This window comes from Barbus barbus, assembly GCF_936440315.1.
Source record: "Barbus barbus genome assembly, chromosome: 11".
Taxonomy (NCBI): domain Eukaryota; kingdom Metazoa; phylum Chordata; class Actinopteri; order Cypriniformes; family Cyprinidae; genus Barbus; species Barbus barbus.
In genome coordinates, this window is record NC_136739.1 from 9,224,964 (window position 1) to 9,247,269 (window position 22,306).

Below are 22,306 nucleotides of genomic sequence, written 5' to 3' on the forward strand. Positions count from 1 at the left end.
GGGCGCCGCAGCATAAATGGCTGCCCACTGCTCCGGGTGTGTGTTCACGGTGTGTGTGTGTTCACTGCTGTGTGTGTGCATGATGGATGGGTTAAATGCAGAGCACGAATTCCGAGTATGGGTCACCATACTTGGCAGTATGTCACTTCACTTATTATATAAAATATATATATATATATATATATATATATATATTTGTGTGTGTGGGTGTGTTTTAGTTTGTTTGTTTTTTGTGGAGACTGATATATTTTTAGGATTATTTGATGAATACAAAGTTCAAAAGAACAGCATTTATTTGAAATCTTTTGTGACATTACAAATGTCTTTACTGTCACTTCAATCATCAATGTAATACATCTTCGCTGAGTATTAATTTCTTTCTTTCAAAAAAAAAAAAAAATCTTACCAACCTCAAATTTTTTAACTGTATTTTTAAGGTCAGCAAATTCAATAAGCTCAGAATGTCCTTCAAATTATAAAATAAAAGAGTCTCCAAAACCTCCCACAGGACGAACTCTTTGAAAGAAACTCGTGATTCCAAACTCCTAAACACCATGTACGGTGTCCAACTGTTACAAACACAATCTGAAAGCAAGGGGAACATCTGATCTGTGGCAGAATATAAGAAAGACACAAACAGAGCTGTGAACATCCACAGCCGTACACTGAAATGAAGCCACGCATTCACACAACCAGCCAAAGAAAGGGAAAGCCCTTGTGTGTGCATACGCTGCAGCGGAGGAAGGCTTCTGTTTATATACAGCTAGCTTATTGACTGGCAGAGGTAAAGCAGCACTGACGGGAGCGGATCAGGTCCGGCGTGGCTCCAGTCTGTGGGACAGCTGTGACAGGGTTCGCTGGTTGTCAATCACACTAATGTGACGCACGTAGCTCCGCACATCCTGATGGCTTTTACCAGTCACCTGCGGTGCTTCTTGACCTGCAGTGATGAAAGAGAGAGAGAAATGCTGAATCAGATGAACTCAAACATAAGTTTGATGTGAAGTTTATGTTGGTGTCTTACTGAATGGCTGACTCCGGCAGTATCTCATGATTCTGACTGTGTTTGCAATCATTCTCTGGAAAACACACAAGAAATATTAAACAAGTCCCATTTAAAACTGTCTCAGAGATGATGAAATAGGTCAAGCTCACCATTTTCTCAAAGTTCACCAATCTGTCAGTAAACGTTTTGTTACCCTCATGTGTGAAAGTCATGTCTGAAAGTGCAGAAATGGATGTTAGTTATTTAAGCGATGCTAAAATTGCAATATTTTTGTGTCATAAAAAAGTTGTTGATTGTTCACATACTGCATGAATTGTGTGAATAAATATCCAAATGTACAGAATAGTAAAAGTATGAGTTGTATTTAATTTATTGTGACTAATTTTGTTATATACTTAATATAGCATTTTTTAATAGCATAATTATTATGTTGAGGACAAATCATTATTATTGTCTTAAATTAACATGCATTTAAATAGATGCAATAGTTATTACATATAATATTTTATTATAGATCAGAATATTTTTTATAAATATTTGAATAATTATTAAAATTAACCTTACAAAAACATTGTTACATTTTAAATTTATTTTTTAACAATATTAAAAACATGTTATATTATTACAATATTATACAATCTTTATAGTATTATTTGAAAATAAATTTACATTTTGACCATAACTGAAATGTAACCATTAATTAATAAAACATGTTTTTTATTAAAAAAAATAATTTATTAATTAAAATGTGGAAAATTTATACAATTAACATTAAACAATTAGTGAATTTAACATGTTTTTTTATCAATTAATTTAAAAAATATTCAAAAATATGGAAAACGCTACTATTAAAGCAGCATTTGGCCGGTGTGTGTGATTTCAGAGTAGCACTCACCTTTAATTAATAAAGGCATGAAGGGAATGATAGGTGGTTCTAACTTGGCCACTGTAAGTCTATACGCTCTGTGATTTCTGGAGGGATCCTGCAGTGAGAAAGACAACAGATCTCCAAAATCCTCTTTAGCTTTAATATTAGGTGACATGTTTAGATCACTAGCAGTTGAACTACCATGCTGAACTCACCATCAGGTTTTCAAACTCTCCATAAAACTTCTTGAACTTGCTGGGCAGTTTCTTTGAGAAAGCATATCAGAGAATCAGTGTTAAACATGGAACTAAGCAGTCAGTAACGACAGTGTCTGTCTGTTATGTGTGTGTGTGTGTGTGCGCATGTGTGTAGTGAATACTCACCTCCCATGTCTGACTGAGTCGACAGACAGCAGGGTTTCCCAGGCCCATGATAATGGCAAAGAATGAGTTCAAATTCTTAAACTCTTTACAGCTTAAAAAGAGCAAACACACACACACATAATTTAGAGAAGAGCAGTCAGGACAGCATAGACTATGACACAAAACTACACCATTAATGAAAGTGAGGCCCCTGAGTATGTTGTTTATAACACACTTAAGTTCACTTTTAAAAAAATGCACTTTGTAGTTAAATTAAAAGATTTACTTTAAAGTCCATTTTAAACCTTTATGTTTTAATAATCTTTTGTCATTTATTACAGTAGTACACTTATTTTGATGTGCTGACTAACATCATAAAGCACATGTGGAGTACTTGATTATAATTTGTAGTTTGTTAGTCAATATTACATTTAAAGCTAATATATTTTAAATGTACTAAATTGCAGCTTCATAATTACAATTACAAATGTGCAATTAATTCCATATACATTTCAATATAGTTTACCATAAATGCTTATGTGTACATCCAGTAGTACATTTTAACCATTTTTCAAAGACAATAGAGTTAATTATATTAAAAAATATATATATAAAAAAGTATTTAAGTCCTACTTAAGTGGGTAAAAAAAAACCACTCTAATGCATTTAATTTGAATTTAAACAAATAATACATTTTGGTAACACTTTATATTATAAGGTGTCCTTGTTACACGTTACATGTACTTAATATAATAATAACAACTAACTATGCATACTTGCATGCAAGTAACCCAAAGCCAAACCCTATCCATATAGTAAGTACATGTAGTTAATTAATATTACTCACTACTTAAATGTATAATTACACTGTAACAAGAACACCTTAAAATAAAGTGTAACCTACATTTTCATTTAATTGTAGTTAAATCCAATTAAGCATCCAAAAACATTACATTCAGTATGTACTCACAGTTAGAGTATTATTTCTATAATAAGCACAAGTATGCTAAAGTGTAATTTCTTTCACTAATGATATATGTTTTGTGTACATATATCATTAACACTCCTCTGAACAAAATGACTCATCACACACATACACGTCATATATGTTTATGAGTGAAGACTCACTGCGCTGCGATCTTGATGAACTTCTTGAGCAGTTGGACGCGTTTGCTGAGCGTGGGACACAAACAAACCTCTGTGACCACCCACAGCTGAACCTCATTAAAGCGCTGCAGGAACAGATCCAGATTAGCCGTGGCCTTCTTGAAATGCTGACGGCCAAACGTGTGGTAGATAAGCTCATGCTAAAACACAAATACACAGACAATTACTAGAACTATACTGGAAATGGTGATTCATGCAATGTAAATGCAATATAAAATGTACACACATAATAATAAAGATTATTTTAGAACTCTTGAGAAAAAGAAGACGATTTAAGCATACTTTTAAAAGAGCACTTATTACAGAAATGATATAATTTAAAAGAATATACTCAAGTGTGATCTGAATGTAACATTTTTTGACAATTAAAATTGAGTGAAACTGGAGTTAAATGAAAATGTAGCATATGTATAGATAATGTATTGCAATTTAACGAAAACATATTTTAGTTTAATGTTTATTAAATGCAATTAGCTGAAATTTTGACTCACTTAAGTAAAACTTTTTAAATATGTAATTTCATAATTACTTCTATTGTCTTTGAAATATGGTTAAAGTACTGCTGAATGCACTGCTAAACATGGTAAACTAAACTTTGTATGGATGAAGTTGCAATTTAGTACATTAATTACTTTAAATGTAATATTGATAACACACTACAGTTAAAATTAAAAACATAATGATTAAAAATGTATTTCAAGGTCAAACTTTTAATGAGAATATTACAAAGTGCATTTTTCATATTTAATTACAAATTGTACAATCTTGGAACTGTACACTTTTCAAAGTACACTTTTATTTGATTAATATTGTATGATCTGCAAGTACAGTTTTTAAAGCTTTGATTTGGATATTTTAGTGCACATTCAATAAAATTACCAGTAAAGCACACTTTTTTTCATAAGGGCATGTGCATTGATCAATGTTTATATGTAAAAAAAAGAAAGAAAATGAAATTAAAAGTTTAAATTAAATTTTGTTCATCATATAAAGAGATTATTGTCTTTTCAGACTTGGATTAAACTTGCTTTATTCATTTGGATTACTTTTACATGTTTTCATGAATTCTGGTTGCATGGACTTTTAATAGAGTGACAGAATCTTCTCAGGTTTCATTCAAAATCTTCATTTGTGTTTTGAAGATGAACTAAAGTGAGTTTGGAATGACATGAGGGTGCATAAACAAAGACAGGATTTTCATTTTGGGGTGAACTATCCCTTTAAGTCAGAGTAATTTTAAAACCGAAACAGAACTGTGTGTTTGTACCTCGTGTACACAGTCGAAGAGCTCCCAGTCGTAGAGAGTCATCTGATGAGCCAGATCTTTCGAGCTCATGAGCTCAAACGTAGACATGGAGCCTGCAGACGGCCCCTCCTGCTCCGGCAGCGGAGTCTGCATGAACGAGTCGATCGATTGATCGGTTAATCAGCCAGTCAGTAAGCTAATGTACGTTTGATCCAGCATGTTTACAGCCGATGTGTGTTATAAATGCAGTCTCCAGGGGCTCTTACACACCAAAGAATCGATCTGGTCCCTCGGGCAGACAAACAGACGGCCATTAATGCTCAGTGATGAGAAGATGGACACATGTGATGGCTTTAGAAGCTCTTTATCTGAGAAACACCAACACACAGTCATTAAAGATGTCAGTAATCAGCTGCTTCTCAAGTGACTAAACCATGAAGTTACTTATTAAAAATAACTGCACTTAGTATTTTTGTAATATTTACATCAAAATGTAAACAACAAGTTAAAAGGAATAGTTCACCCAAAAACAAAAATTTGCTGAAAATTTACTCACACTCAGGCCATCTACGATGGAGATGAGTTTGCTTCTTCATCAGATTTGAAGAAATGTAGTATTACATCACTTGCTCAGGAATGGATCCTCTTCAGTGAATGGGTGCCGTCAGAATGAGAGTTCAAACAGCTGATAAAATCATCACAATAATCGTAATCCACACCACTCCAGTACATCAATGAGCGTCTTGTACAATGGCAAGGTGCTTGTTTGTAAGAAACAAATTTGTAATTCAAGCTGATACTTTAAAATACGAATCCTGTATCTATAATATTGCTTTCTCCAGTGAAAAAGTTGTCTTATCTGAATCAGGAGAGAAATATGCACAGATCAAGCACAGTTTACAAAGCAAACAGTCCAAAAACAAATCAGTCAAATTGATTTTGATGTGAGGGGAAACAGGGGGTGGTCATTTTCACTGGAGGAAATGTTAATAGGCCTATATAGATTATGGATGGGTATTTTGGACAGAAGCGACAGTTTAAAGTTAAATCTTTAAACTTGGTGACGGATTTGTTTCTTACAAACAAGCAGCTTTTCATTTTACAAGACATTAATCGATGAACTAGATTGGTGTGGATTACTTGTGGATTATTGTGATGTTTTTATCAGCTGTTTGGACTCTCATTCTGACGGCACCCATTCACTGCAGAGGATCCATTGGTGAGGAAATGATGTGATTTTCTAATTTCAACTCTCTAGAGAATTTCTTAAATCTAAGGAAACACATTCAACTACATCTTGGATGCCGTAAGGATGAACACATTTTTTTTTTTAAATAAAAGAAAAAAAAAAGTTATATTTGGGTGAACTATTAATTTAGTAATAATATATTGTTACCGAGTTTTGCACAAGCACCACTTACATATTCTCCTGAAAATGCACAAATCTACTATAATATGCATTATTGGTTTATGAGACCTAATGTGTGCAGTTTACGAAAGAACCAAAACTTAGATATCCAATCAACAGCCTCTTACATCAGCGTTTATTGAATTTTGTTGCTGAAAATCCTACAAAGTGTCACAGTTTAATCTTATTTTTAAACAGCATACCCTTTTAAAAAAAAAATTTCACTTAATTGTATTTAACTGTATTTACTTCAGATCTTAAAAGTATATTTTTAAAATCTGTACTTATATAGAATCTGTAATATAAATTTAATGAAATAAAAGGACATTTACGTGCAGTTAAGTGTAGTTTAGTATTTATTAAAATTTTGTTGTACCAAATCACAACTTCATCATTAAAAATATGTAATTACAAAGATGTTTGAAATACATGAAATGTATGTTTCAGCAGAAATTACATTAAAGTACATTTTGGTTTTAGTGTTTTAGCATTTTTACAATTTTAGTATACTTAAACCAGACAACAGAGTTGCATTTAAAAATGCATATAAAAATGTAATAAAGTCCCACTTAAATGGGTCAAAAAAAATTAAAGTTCAGCAAAATGCATTTAATATAATTTGAACCTACAATACAGTTTCATTCAATTACAATTAGTATGCTATTAAGTGTCCCAAAACTTTACATTTCCTTCGCACTTAAGTAATTTTTGCTTAATAAGTACTCTTTTTAAAAGTATATGCTAAAGTGTTCTTCCTTTTCACAAGGGCATCTATTGATGTATCATTTCAGAACTTATTTTTGTCGAATGTTTTGCTGGAAAATCTTATTTGTGCTATTGTGAATGCTTCACTGTATCTAACGCAGTGACACTCAGCACTGGGTCACAGTGTAACAGACGTAACTGGCAGTGAGTATGGAGTGTCTGTCTCAGAGAGAAGCAGCACTGGGATTCAGAATGTGAAATGCTACAGCAAGACGGGTGCAGCGAAGAGCTCATATTGTCAGCCAGAGGTCAAAAAGATATGAGTAAATGCAACAGCACACTCTGCAAACATGGAATTAATCACCCTGCAATTAATCAAACACCAATAAAAACAAAGGAAATGGCTGTCAATACGGCTATAAGAATGGAAAAATAGCTTGTGTGTGTGTGTGTGTTTACCTCCGGCTGAGTTGAGGTGGATGAGCAGAAGATCATCTCCTGACCCCAGCTTATCGGTAACAGCGCCGATGACCTCTCTGACGGACACAGCGACAGGCACTCGGATAGTGGAGTAGGTATGATCACTGCAGTACACCTTAAAGAGGACTTCAACAAAACACACACACACTTGAAAAGTACATTAACATTAAGCTTTGATAAATAATCAATTGTTTTTAATAACAAAACAATATTAACTTCAAATAAAGATAACACATGTCATTGGTTCACATCTATTCTTTGTCCTAAAGTCTTAGCCTCTTTTGAACATTCTTTTTGTGACTCTTCCGGTCTATCTTTGGTTGATTATTTCACTTTTGACTCTTCTGTTCTATGACAGATTTCTCTCTAATTGTTGATCCCACTCAAAATAAATAAAAATTACAGTTTCTTGCCACATTGCCCTGGGACAAAGGTTACAGGTAAACACTTATGATGTTTTATTTACAAAAAAAAAGTAAATAAATAAAATCCCCTATGAAATCAAGCAATGTTCCATAACCACTCATTAAATATAGCCTAATAATATAATAATTGTAATATAAACTGTCTATCTATCTATCTATCTATCTATCTATCTATCTATCTATCTATCTATCTATCTATCTATCTATCTATCTATCTATCTATCTATCTATCTATCTATCTATCTATCTATCTATCTCATCTGTGAAATTAGCCACAGGAGAGAACAGTGTTCTGTCAGTCACAATAGAGAGCAGATACAGACTCACTCTCGTCTGTGCTTTTGATTGGCTGTTTCTTCTGCAGTCTGTCGTTCCCTGTGCTGAACTGACGCAGCAGGACTTTGTGCTGAAATGAGAGAGAAGGACTATCACATGACTCAGCACTGAAGAGAATACTTCAGAAACTCTGCTTGTTTTTATTTTCCCCTCACCTTTTTCTGAGAGGGCCGGCCATCATCACAGCTGTGAATAAATGTTGAGTGTTATGATTATGAGCAAGTAAAAGGTTTCTCTGAACATTATCAGTCTGATAAAAAAAAAAAAATGCTGTATTACAGTGTATATGCAAATTTCTGAGACTTCTACATTATCAACATGATCACAATTTTTATATATACATAATCTGCTATTGTTACGTGTCTGTTTCTGTTTAGTTCCCTTTTGCCCTTATTTGGTTCTTCCTGTTCTTGTTTCCTGTTATTAGTTAATCATCGTTTAGTCTTTTCACCTGTGTTCCAATTAATTATCTCGTTTACTCGTTTGTTCCAGTTCCTTTTAAAGTCCTCAGTTTCCCTCTAGTCTTTGTCCTGTCTTGAAGTGTAACCTTTGTCTGAGATTGTGTTTCTTATTAAAAGAACTTTTGTTTATTCCTGGATTCCTTTAAAGGATGGAAACGTTACAGCTATATGCCTTCCCTCATCTGATTTTAGAAGGTAAAGGACGAAAGATGAAAACTTGCTGGACTGAAGCAACTTATGTTTACTTGATTATCTATACATGATTATTTCTAAAAATCAAGTTAAAATGCGATTTATCAAATAAGATGCACGAGGCTTTTGAGGATCATTTAATTATTCATCCCTCAATAATCATTGTATTGCTATACGTGATTTATTTCTACACAATAAGAACTACAGAGCTTTGATGATAAAACTAAGCATTTACATATCTTATTAAAACATTATTGGGAGATATTGAGTGACAACTGATATTTATAATAGTGCTGTCAAATGATTAATCGCGATTAATCACATCCAAAAATAAGTTGTTCATTGCATAATGTACACTGTAAAAATAAGTGTAATTTTAACTGTAAAATTTTGTAAAAACGCTACGGGAAAAAAAATTAAGAGGTTAACGCAAGTTCCCGTACTATATACAGGGAAAAACTGCAAAAGATCTAACCAGACATTTCATGTAATTTTACAGTAAAATGCTGTTAATTGTACAGATTTTAGAAGTAAAAAAATAACAAATCGATGTATAATTTAGTCTTTAGTTCTGATATTCCCAGAATTCCCTGCATGACACTCCACATTTGAAAGTATTGTTTAAATCATGTTTTTTAATAGTTTTTGGTATCAGTTTGGTACCAATGTGCAATTGGGCTTTATTACATCTTCTGTTGTTTAATGAAAGTTTATTACATGAAGTATCAGGTGTGTTACCATGATGGTGTTTTGTGTTTGCATGAATGACTCTTGTGCACCTTTTATATATTAGTATAAAAACATACAGCAAAAGCTACCCAGGAGTTTTTGAAGGTAAAAAAGTGTAATATGTCAACCCGACTGAGCATGCATTTCATTCGCTGAAGGCAAAACTAAAGGCAGAAAGACCCACAAATAAACAACAACTGAAGTCAGCTGCAGTATTTGGCCTGGCAAAGCATCACAATGGAGGAAACCCAGTCTCTGGTGATGTCCATGAGTTCCAGACTTAAGACAGTCATTGCCTGCAAAGGATTCTCAACAAAATATTAAAAATGAACATTTTGTGGTTCTATTTATTTGTCTATTTACATTTGAGCCCCTGAAAATGGGGAGACTGTGTATAAAAATTGTCGTAATTCCTAAGCATTTAGTTATATTTTTGTTCAACCCCTTGAATTAAAGCTTAAAGACTGCACTTTAATTTAATCATTGTTTTATTTGTCATGCTATTCTGGTGGCATACAGAGCCGAAATTATGAAAATTGTGTCAGTGTCCAAATATATATATGGACCTAACTGTGTAAATATATTTAATATAAACATAACTTATTTTTCTTAAATACATAACGTAACATTTTTCCTAAAAAAAAGAAACAAAACCTTTTGCTTCTCTTAACTTAATCCCCAGTCTAGCTTGTACTTTTTTGAACAATGTCTTAAATTTGGTATTACGAGCACTTCCTGTGTCTATTTGCCTCTTTAAGATGAATCGCTTGATGTATTCCCCATATTGTAAGTCGCTTTGAATAAAAGCATCTCCTAAATGAGTAAATGTAAATATAAACGTGTGTGTATCTATATACATACATAATAAATATACACAGTACACACACATATATTATGCAAACAACAACTTTTATTTTGGATGTGATTGCGATGAATCATTTGACAGCACTAATTTATATACATTTTATGTAAGTAGTCTAACAAACAGTCAGAATTTCATCTTTCTTTTTGGCCATATGAATATCAGCATCTGCACCAAATATATTTTGCTCTCAGGGCCTCTTAAAACAAACATAGGTGTTTCCACCTCTAGTGTGAGCTTCATATTACTATACCATACTTTATGAGCAACAAAAGTCTGATTTATCAAATATGATACCCAGATTTTAAGGTTCAATAAATTGTTCTATTCAAAAAAAAAAAAAAGAGATGTTTCTGACTATTATTTCATTTGTCAGGCTAAACAGGTTTGTAAGACTGTGCACTTACTTTTGCTTGATGATTTTCTCTAGTTCGGGAAGCTGGTCTTTCAGAGCTGGAATGAGTCTGGAATCTTCACACACTGTCTCATAAAACTCCTGCAACAAACAACACGCTCAGACTGACAATAACACACACATTAAATCACAGCAGCACCAGAAAGTCTTTACAAAATGAACGGACAGCTTCATGAACTGGTTAACTTTAATCAGGCAACACGGCTGAGCGGATCAGAGCTGCTGACCTGGAGGAAGTTGAAAGAGGTGTCCTCCTCCTGCAGGTGGTCTGTGTTGATGGCGGCCCACTGTAGGACCAGACGAATCACCCTGCGCTTGTTATTGAGAGAGTAATCCATCCGCTCCTGTTCACTGCCCTGAGACGGCTGAGCATGATAGGTGAACGAGCGCTAAGGACCTCAGAGCCACACACAATCTGAGAGTTTAGTGACCTTCTCATTTGTTCAATAAAACAATATTCATAAAAGACAGCCATGGCACATTGACCATTTTTCCCGAGCTGATGAACTACAGAGACTTCAGTTATATCAGTTTATTCAGTTATATTCAGTTTCACCAATCAGTCAGCACAGCTGTAAAGGATATTGGGCCATAAGCAGAGGACACAGCTGAGTGTTTGGGACAAAAACACAGTGCATAAGCAAAAAGTCATCCAGAGCAGGATCTATAGAGACAGAGAAAAAGAAAAGTTATTTAAATGTGGTTACATTTTGCAACATGAATCATGGTAAAGTGATTTTAAGCTAATTCTGGTTACTGTGATCGAGTTCTTCTGTAAATGCATGTAATGTATGTTTAATTTATGCTCTGTGTAATGTATATTTATACAGTTGCCACTTTTGAATTTTTTGAAACTTTCACACCATTTTTCAACCAGTTTGACTGATTCATTGAAAATACATGCACAAGGGCAATATCTATACTACCATGTAAAATTATGGGATTGGTAAAATGTTTAATGTTCAATAATTTTGTGATATAATTGTGAAATATTATTACAATTCAAAATGATGCTTTAATATTGTAATATATGTTTTTATTTATTTATTAAAAATTTTATTTATTATGATGCAAAGCTGAATTTTCAGCAGCATTACTCCAGTCTTCAGTGTCGCATGATCCTTCAGAAATCATTCTAATATTTGCTGCTCAAGAAACTTTTCTGAATATGATCAATGTTGAAAACTATTTTTTTATGAATACAGAGTTCAAATGAACAGCATTTATTTGCAAATAGACTTTTTGAAACGTTACAGACGTTTTTTGTTTTTTTTCACTGTCACATTCATAAGTTGATGCATCCTTGCTGACTAAAGTTAACTTCTTTCAAGAAAGCAAGCAAGCAAGAAAGAACATTTTAAACAGAATGATGACATTTTAGGGATCAGCATAATGCGATAAATGTTCATTATATGAATCCTTGAAAATTCGTGGGAATTACTGCATTGATTATTTGTTGTTAATGACTGTGATGGTCAGCTCTGCTCATATTTCAGGCCAAACAGGACTCCAGATAATGCTGTATTAACTCCATTTAAACGTGAAAGAAAATAAAGTTGCATTTAGCCACCTCCCATTTTACTGTTTATCTGCGTAGATTTCTCTTGTTAGTGAGGCCAGCAGGGGGTGCTCACCCTGTGGTCAGTGTGGGTCCTAATGCCCCGGTATATTGACGGGGACACTATACTGTCAAAAAGAGCACCGTCTTTTGGATGCAACGTTAAATCGAGGTCCTGACTCTCTGTGGTCATTAAAAATCCCATGGCACTTCTCGTGAAGACTAGGAGTGTAACCCCGGTGTCCTGGCCAAATTCCCTCTACTGGCCCTTGTCAATCATGGCCTCCTAATAATCCCCATGCACTTGATTGGCTCTATATCCTGTAGCTGGTGTGTGGTGAGCGCACTGGTGCCGTTGTACTGTGGCTGCCGTCGCATCATCCAAGTGGATGCTGCACACTGGTGGTGGTTGAGGAGAGACCCCCCCCCACATGATTGTAAAGCGCGTTGGGATTACAGCAATACACAATAAAGCGCTATATAAATGCATCATTCATTCATACTCAATGCACTGCAAAGTACCTGACTCTGTGAACTGGGAGTCGAGTTTCATTGTCTCCAGAAGATGTTCCAGAATCTTCTCCGGAGTTCCAGACATCACAGTATACCTGAAGAACAGGTGTAGTTTGAGGTTGTTGATATATAAAGCAGTTCACAGTTACTCCATAGTATTCCTAAATTCCTAATGTTAAAAAATGACAGAAGAACAGAAATGTACTTGAGAGGAGACGAACTGGAGCCCCTGTTGTTAGTTTTCTCCAAAACTAACACATCCTCCTCATGTTCCTTCAGACGGACCGTGTTTGCTTCCACATCCTGAAAGAGAATTAATAGATTTAGAAAAAGAAATAGATTTGATCATAACTATGTTCATATGTGATGTACTAACAGCTAACGTACTAACGTCTGTACTAAGATCTAAATGACTGGTTGGTTCACACAGGAAACAAATCACAACAGATGATATGTGATAGTGTTCAGGACGCTAGGTTTCTGAAGTCAGTAGTTTAGCAGCAATAAGCAATAAACTCACTATTACAGCACTGATGAGCTCAGATCATATAGTTGATTTATGAATTATCAAATGGAGGTGTTTGTCATTTTAAGTTTTCCACAGTGTCACTTCTGTAATGTTTGTTGTAATTCAGCATCATTACCAGTAGAGGGAGACAGGTTCCCAGCCTATTTTATAAAGTACACTTGAGATTTGTTCAAACCTTTCGATTAATATAAGACATAATACAAGTTATCATTGCAACAACATACAGTATGCAGCTGTATTTTATCAACTGTATCTTTTTTCTTGAATAATAATGTTCAGTAGTTTGTGTTCAAGACTTTAAGGTTTATAAAGAAACTGACTGTAAAATAAATTAATAAATAAAAAATAAAAATCTACTAAGCCCAGAAACGATGCCTTATTAAAGATTGTGTCCTTCACCATTTCTATCAGTTGCAGTCTTCAGACATACTAACTGATATAGTGAATACAGATTGCTTTGTCCAGTTGCATAATGCTGTAACTATGCAATAAATGTGCCTAGAATGTGAAATCTCAATAAATCTGCCTATATTTGTTTAGATAGTTGGCATCCTGTTTGTGTGTGTGTGCCAAACACACACTAAGCACCACACACACCCTCACTATCAGACTGAGCTTCCGCTTACACAGCTTTCCTGAGCTCAGCTCTCTATTGTCAGAGCGCTGGGAGAGAGATTTTCCTGTGCTGCTGATGGACGGACCATTATACAATACTAACACAACACCAATGCAGCCAGAGAAAACAATTAGACAATGAGTAAATAGTCATTACGCTAACAGCACATAAGCAAATGGTACACTTGCAACAGTGCACTATTTGTTTTTAGCTTCTTCTTTGTCTATATTCTGTGGACATTCACTTCTGGGATGTTTTTAAACAGCATTGGAGGAGTTCACATGTCTGCTGCACACTTGTTTTCTGCTTTTCATTGACTATCAACTCACCCATTTCAATTTCTATAATTTATATTATTTTTTTACATTTAAAAGTTTGTAAAGAAATTCAAATGTAGGTATCAGGTTTATTATGGTTTACATTTACAGTTCTACATGTACTGTACATAATATGTACTTGCACTAGTAGTAATTACAATAACTGGGTAATAAGGTACTAAACCTGAACCCATATAGTTACCTTATATTACCCAGTACTTTCTTAGGTAAGTAAGTACAGTACAGCTAAGTGCACATACTGTAAAATCAACTGCGACCAAAAACATTTATGTAATTTGGAAAAAGGAAATAAATAAATAAAATAAAATATAAAGAGATTTCTAGACATTTCTAATTTACATTTAGTTTAATTTAAAGCACTTTAAAGCTAAATAAACTAATAAATAAAAATAATAACTATGTAGACAAAAACAAAATCTAATTAAAATGACAAAGCACAACAAAATTACTAAAACTATAAAATGTCAAAACAGAAAATATAATAGAATTCAAAAACTTATATGAAAATAACAATGGTAGTTGTTATTGTTATCTAAAACTGGTAAAGCATAAATATAAAATTAAATATAAAATATAAATATTAGATGAAAATCTTCTTAAAACTTAAAAAATGTATGCAACAATTAGAAATGCTGATTTGGCCAACTACCTGAAACAAAATAAGTTGAAGTTGAAGTGCTGAAATTACGTAAACTACAACTAAAAAAACTAAAAACTAAAAACTTGAAATAAAATAAAACTATAAAACCCCAATAAAAAAAGTAATAAAAATGACAAAAGCACATTTCAAAACTGTTTTTTTTTTTTTTTTTTTTTGTATTTTATTTTAATTTATTTTTTATTTAGTCCAAAGTACTATTTAACATCACTAAATCAACTTAAATATCACACCAACAAATCAAAATTTACAGGGTAACAATTGCAGGTTAGCACTTTTTCAGTGTAGAGTATATGACAAAGCACTTTTCTCAGTGTAAGGCATTTGTTTTGTTGTGAATAATGAGCCCTGACCCTGAGGATTCTGTTGAAGTCTTCTTTATCCACTCTCAGGAAGTGGCAGTTGTCCTCTCTCAGTACGATAGACGCTGCCCGAGGTGCGTCATTCACCAGAGCCAGCTTCCCGAAGTCATCTCCCTCATGTAACGTGCAAACTACACCCTGCAACGAGACATGACATCTGTCAGACCCCGACAAACCAGCAAAGAGTACAGACACTTATGAAAACATCTTCCAGCTGTAATTCAATTTGCACACACACTTTCCTGGCACAGTCTGCATGCACTATAATTGGCTTGAGAGTGATTAGCTGGTCTGCATTATCACACATTAAACGCTTAATTAGTCTGTTAAATGTGAAGCATTAGTGGGGAATTACTAGTCTGACCTTTCCATAGATCACCACGTTAACGGAGCCTTTCAGAATGATGTACCATGACGTGCCCTCCTCCCCTTGATTAAACACTAGGAACAAAAGAGATCGATAATGAACATCAAACTCATCTGGTGCAGACCACAGACACATATTAGACAAATAATAATCACACACTGAAATTCAGCACTCATTTAAAGCGATTTAGTTCTGAATGGCTTGTCTTTATTTTGTTTGTGACGTTAGCAGGTTTGTGTTGTAATGATTTTGACACTTACACACTGTGCCTGCTTTGGCATGAGACTCAAATATCAGAACACCAGCTAGTTCCCTCTTCACCTAAGGAGAAAACACAAGACAATAGGCTCTATACTGATGAAACACGTCACCGTGTAATAATGAAATAAGAAAATCGCCTTCATTTGAAGGCAAATGATATTTTTAACAATGCACACATTAAAGCTCAGCTTGCAATTCATGCATTAATGCAATAGTTTACCCCAAAGAGTAAAAAAAAGTCAGTTTATATAATATATACCTTTGAGAAGTGTTCTTATTATGGAAATAACATGATTTAAAAGAATATACATGCAAAGTGAATGTAATGTTTTCGGACGCTTGTTTGCATGCTAATTGTAATTAACTGAAAATATATTACAGTTTAAAATATTAAATGCAATTAGCTGTCTTTTCTCTTATCTTTGAAATATGGTTAAAGTACTGCTGAATATACTGACAAGCCTTTATGGTAAACAAAAATATATGTTAATGAGATTTCTATTTATGTCATGTATTTAAATTTGTAATTACACATTTGTGAAGATGAAGTTGCAGTTAGTACATTTAAAAATATATTAACTTGTAATGTAGTATTGAGTAACACGTTACAGTTCAATTATAATCATGTACAATTATAGTCAAGTTATTTACCTGTGCTTTAGTATGTTAGTCACATCAAAATAAGTGTATTCTTTAAATTATGATAAGATTGTACTTTAAATTATTAATACATCATATACTATTAAAACATAATGTACTTTAAAGTTAAAATTTGACATCATTAAAAAGTAAACTTTTAAGAATAAAGGTAACACTTAATTTTAAGGTTTGTTACACGTAACATGTACTTACTATTATAATAACAATAAATGATGCATAATTACATGAAAGTAACCCTAATCTTAACCCTAACCATATAGTAAGTACATATAGTTAATTAATATTACTCAGTACTTAAATGTATAATTACACTGTAACGAGGACACCTTAAAATAATTTGTAATCTAAAAGTGTACTTTCTTTAAGTACACATTAATGGCCTTTTATTTGGTTAATCTATTATCCGGAAGTACAGTTTAAAAAAAAAAAAATTGAAGTAGCGTACACTACAAGTGCACATGCAATATAATTAAACACACTTCTTTTTCACAAGGGTATGTGTTACGTATCTGGTGTGTAACGCAAAACGCACGACGAAAGAGTATAATAAAGAGTTCTTTTAATAATCCACAGGCAGGGCACAACCAAACACAAATCCAAAACGATAGCAGACAAAGGAACATAGGAGAACACAGGCTTTAAATACTGAACGTAATCAGGGAGGAACAGAAAACAGGTGTGTAACTAATTAATCAATAACCATGGAAACAAACAAGGCAGGACGAGGATACAACTAAACTAAAACAGATCATGCATGTAACAGTATGGGTGGCAAGGATTAGTTTTATGGATTTTTTTTTGTCTTTATGAAGATGAACAGCATCACCTCCAATTCACTTTCATTTCATAAGAAACAGAATCATGAACAGCCTTTATATCAGATTTTTTTTTGTTTGGTCTCAATTTTTCGTTTGCTGAAATGTGTGTGTACCAAACTAATTTCCTCTAACTTCATATAATGTGTACTTACAGTGGTGGAGAGATGTGATAAGGCTTTGATATGCAGCAGCTCTTCATAAATGACCTCCAGGTCATCTACTGTTCTCTGGCCTGGCCTGCAGAGAGGAGCAGGGAGGACAGTGATGACTTTTTCTGACATTTTAAAACGTTTTGTCCTGGTGCAGATATTACATCTCTCAGGACCTTTAAAAGGTCTCTCCTTCAGTTACATCATGCATATAAAAGTCTAATCTGCCTTTAGAGACTTTCAGACTATCAGAATTGTGGGAAAGGTCATAGGAAAGCAGCCAAATAGGAGCAGATACAGATCAGATCATTCTAAGGCACTTCTCTTAATAACCCTAACCTTAAGAGTCCTCTGGGGGACGTAATGACTCATTAATATGCGCTGCTGCTTCTGAGGAAGAACGTACTGTTTACTCAGGATCATTCGCATATGGGCATCAGGTCCGATCTGAGAGAGGAGCAGGAGGGTGTCCTGTTGTTCTTCATCGCTCTCTTTTTTCTCTTCCTCAGTGGGGAGGGGTGTGTCCTCTGTCTCATCCTCCAGGAAGCGATAAAACAGATACTTATCTTGGAAACTCAGCTCCTGGTCCACTGCAGCCAAACACAGAACAAACCGGCAATAGAGACCAACCATACAACACAGAAACACAAGTGACCACATCACATCTGTAGTGTAAACAAAACTCAAGTGTGGCTCATTTTACACTTGCTGAAAAATATACAAAAGATACAAAAGTTTTCTCTAAGGCGATACCTGTTTAAAAGGTACTAATATGAATCTTAAAGTTACTTATATGTACCCTTTAGGGGCAAATAAGGAACAAAGCTGTATCTTTTGAAAGGAAAGATAGTTCAGTTCAGTTCAGTATTGTTTTAATTTAGTTCAATAGCTGTCAATTTTGCAAATTGCTGTGATTTACTACTTTAATCAATGACTGACCTGCATGTAATGGGTGATTATACATGTACACTAGTTTATGGTTAGTAATATTTTTAATGTTTTTGAAGTCTCTTATGCTCAACCAAAGCTGCATTTATTTAATAAAATATATGAAAATAGTAGTATTGTGAAATATTATTATGATTTCTATTTTCTATGATTTCTATGAATATATTTTACAATGTATACCTGTGATTTTAAAGCTGAATTTTTAGCATCATTACTCTAGTCTTCTGTGTCACATGAGTTAGAAGTTATTTATTTTTATTTACATGTCAGCATACATAAGGCTAGCTTAATGGCAAAAACTATTGTAATACAAGAGTTACATAAACACAAAATAAAAACCAAGCAAACACAAAAATATGGCATTTAAAATTATAAGATTTTTTAAAATTAACAAATGCTAAAAATTCTAAAATCTTTTCAGGTAAAATCTTACTAAACAAGTTCCTGAGTGAGCGTTCAGTGTTACATGATCTTTCAGAAATCATTCTAATATGCTGATTTACTGCTCAAGAAACATTTCTTATTGCTGAAAACAGTTGTGCTACTTAATATTTTTGTGGAAACTGTGATTCTTTGAAAAAAGAACATTCAAAAGAACATTTATTTGAAAAATATATATTTTTTTCCTAACAGTCATAACTGTTTCATAACTGTAAATGTCTTATCTGTAACTTTTGATCAGTTTAAAGTGCTCTTGCCGAATAAAAGTATTAATTTCTTTCACTATCACATACAGTGATAGTGTTTGAGATGACACACTCACCGTGGTTTAGGACGCCCTCCTCCAGCAGCACCTGCCACATCCCTACAGCCTGAACACGAGAGTGAACACAGGAAGTGTGCTGCATCAGCCAATCAACGAGCTCTGTTCCCATACAGCATTGCCTACAACACACACACGCACACACACAGAATACTGATAATCTACTGAACCACTCCACACAGAGAGCAGTCTTTAATGACTTATAGATGGTGTTGGAGAGTAACTAGTTACATTTACTGAGATGATGTGTAATTAAATTACAGTTACTTATGAAAATGTTAACTTTTACAAAGGAGGTCACATCTGAATATTTTCACACACACACACACACACACACACACACACACACACACACACACACAGAGATTTGATTGATTTCATTCCAAAATAGCATTGACTGATCTAAAATATGACAGTTTCAGTAGTTTAGGACACAATATAGAACATATGCTTATTCGATAACTGTTTTAATTCCTATTTGAGTTTATGTATGTCCTTTATTTATTTATTTAACTAACTGTTTTTTTTTTTCCAAGGCATTGTTAGATGCCAGTGTTTCCTGTCGTAGCTATGCAAAGACTTGATTTCTAAAACAGTACTGTAGCTATTAAACTATATCTTGTTATGATTTTAAATCTGGATTTAACCTCAGAATGATCTCAAAGTAAAAATATGTGCTAAAGTCAGATTTTGGTGGCTGTGCTTTCAAAATAAAATTATTATAATCTTAATTCAAGTGAAGAAGGATTTTGAAAGTGTGACAGTAATCAGTGTTGAGCACTATTGTAAGGTTAACTCTATCTGCATTAAATGCTTGAAAATGGTTTAGAAAAATTCAGGGAAAAAAAATGAAATTTAAAAAGTATCAAATGTAATCAGTTAGATTACTTTAATAAAGTAATTGAAATAGTTACACTACTTATTACATTTTGAATAGGGTAACTTGTCATCTGTAACCTATTACATTTCCAGCGTTTCCTTCCCAACACTGTTTATAGAATATACGAATATAATAAATTATAAAATATATCATATTTAACACAGTAAATAATAATAATAATGATATTAATAATAATAATAATAATAATAAAACCCTAAGACTACACTTACCTGTATGTTTTAAGGTGGTACTTCCTGTCTCTGATAATGTGAGGTGCTCGGGACAGGATTGTGTTTCGTAACACTTTACCTGCCTGGAGGATCTTTTCTGACGGCACCTGAGAGACAAATAGGGAAAGACAGACCACTCTATACATACCATATAATGTATATGTCAAACAGCTCAACACTGTGATTGACAGCTGTCAGCCTGATAACAGGATGGTTGGAATACCTGAGAAATGGATTTGGGGTGAAGTTTGGTGGGACTTTGAATGAATGATTTCTGGAAAACAAAAGGATGGGGATGAGATGGATGCAGGACCATTTGTTCTTTAGTCTTTTGTTAACCTTTACACAACACAGTGAAATATTGGCAGACATTTTAAGTGTATATTGTTTCTGGCTGACAGAGTAAACTATAAAACTCTTTAATAATAAATGACTGCTTTCTGTGAAATATTCAGCCACACTGACTCCATATATATTGGATAAAAGCGTCTGCCAAATGACTAAATGTAAATGTAAATGTAAATATATGTGGAAATGCAGAGTGAGCAATATCATAAAATCTCATTTGCTGAGGCATGACTTTTCCAAAAAGAATTTACAATATTTTGAGTCACATAAATCTAGCTTTGAATGACAGTTAGTGCAGGAGATTTCCTAACAATGAAATTAATGGCCCTGTGCTCACTTTATGTTGAAGAGAATAAGCATTTAGACAATTTTCAAACAAAATATGATACAATTTTCTCATCACAATATCTTCTGAATAAATCAGCCTCTTCGGTTGTGATACAAGCCTGTATCTTTTGTAATAATTATAATAATGTCATCAGCATAAGCTGAAAAAACAAATCTACTTTCACATTTTGACAATGATAAACCTCTTAAAACCTTTCTCAATCTATGTAAAAGTGGTTCTACTGCTAAAGTGTAGAGCATGCCTGACAATGAACAACCTTGCCTTACTCTACGTTGAACTTTTAAAGGTGCACACAAGCCACCATTAAATTTCAACATACTCTCAATGTCACTATATAATACTCTAATATAACTTTTAAAAACAGTATTAAATCCAAATGCATCTGAAACTTCCCATATTATTTTTTTCTTGATCAATGGAAATCAAGCCAAAATTTACACCACAAATTTTTGAAAAATGTATCAAATCCTGAATTTAAAAGATGTTATCATAGATAAATCTACCAGGCACACAGTAGGATTGGTTAAGATTAATTATATCCTCTAAGACTTCCTTTAATCTATCTGCCAATAGACAAAATTTTATAGTCAGAGCACAGTAATGATACTGGTCTCCAGTTTTTAATATCACTTAAATCTCCTTACTTTGGCAGGAGAGTAAGAATTGCTCTCCGACTACTTAATGGTAACAAACCTCTAACTAAACTATCACTAAGGACTGCAAGCAAGTCCTCCCCTACAATACCCCAGTATGCTTTATAAAACTCAAAGGGAATTCCATCTATCCCTGGAACTTTCCCATTTTACATACTTTGAGGAGCATCATACAATTCGTTTAAAGTAATAGCTTTACTGAGTATTACATTAGCACTTTCAGAGATTTTAGGCAAATCTTCAAAGAAAATATTACCTTCATCTTGACCTATCCTGTGATCACAACTATAAAGATTTTTATAGAATTTAGCAGCTCTTTTTCTCATTTCAACTGGATCAGACAACAAAACCCCAGTTTCAGAATGTAAATTCTGTATGTGACGTCTCTGACCATTCTTTTTTTCCAATCCAAAAAAAACCTTTGATGGAACATCCAACTGCTCCACATTCTGGAAACGTGATTTAACCAATGCCCCCTGTGCCTTTCTTTTATATAAATCTGACCTTTTCAAATAAATATATTCTAAATGGTCTTGATTTCCAGTTTCTTGAATTAAAGCTGGAATTTCCAAAATGTCATTAAAAAGACTTAAAATTTTAGTGACATTTAAAGTATATTGTTGACATAATTGCTTGATTTTAAC

The 22,306-nt window shown here is 33.5% G+C and overlaps 1 protein-coding gene across 1 annotated transcript in view; it reads right to left on the minus strand.

The window, feature by feature from the left end:
• Positions 1-277: 277 nt before the first annotated feature.
• LOC306876789 (rap guanine nucleotide exchange factor 4-like) overlaps positions 278-22,306 on the minus strand; it is a gene marked incomplete at its 5' end in the record, with an annotated part of 69,318 nt that continues 47,289 nt past the window's right edge. Inside the window, 25 exon segments of the mRNA XM_079428196.1 lie at positions 278-940; positions 1,025-1,079; positions 1,156-1,220; positions 1,902-1,989; positions 2,090-2,140; positions 2,258-2,348; positions 3,365-3,543; positions 4,671-4,796; positions 4,920-5,017; positions 7,222-7,368; positions 7,995-8,073; positions 8,159-8,189; positions 10,655-10,743; positions 10,890-11,024; position 11,027; positions 11,233-11,326; positions 12,743-12,828; positions 12,939-13,036; positions 15,228-15,374; positions 15,601-15,677; positions 15,864-15,924; positions 17,495-17,579; positions 17,898-18,081; positions 19,203-19,324; positions 20,313-20,419. Coding sequence (XP_079284322.1) covers positions 810-940; positions 1,025-1,079; positions 1,156-1,220; positions 1,902-1,989; positions 2,090-2,140; positions 2,258-2,348; positions 3,365-3,543; positions 4,671-4,796; positions 4,920-5,017; positions 7,222-7,368; positions 7,995-8,073; positions 8,159-8,189; positions 10,655-10,743; positions 10,890-11,024; position 11,027; positions 11,233-11,326; positions 12,743-12,828; positions 12,939-13,036; positions 15,228-15,374; positions 15,601-15,677; positions 15,864-15,924; positions 17,495-17,579; positions 17,898-18,081; positions 19,203-19,324; positions 20,313-20,419 — 2,427 coding nt within the window. The 3' untranslated portion in view covers positions 278-809.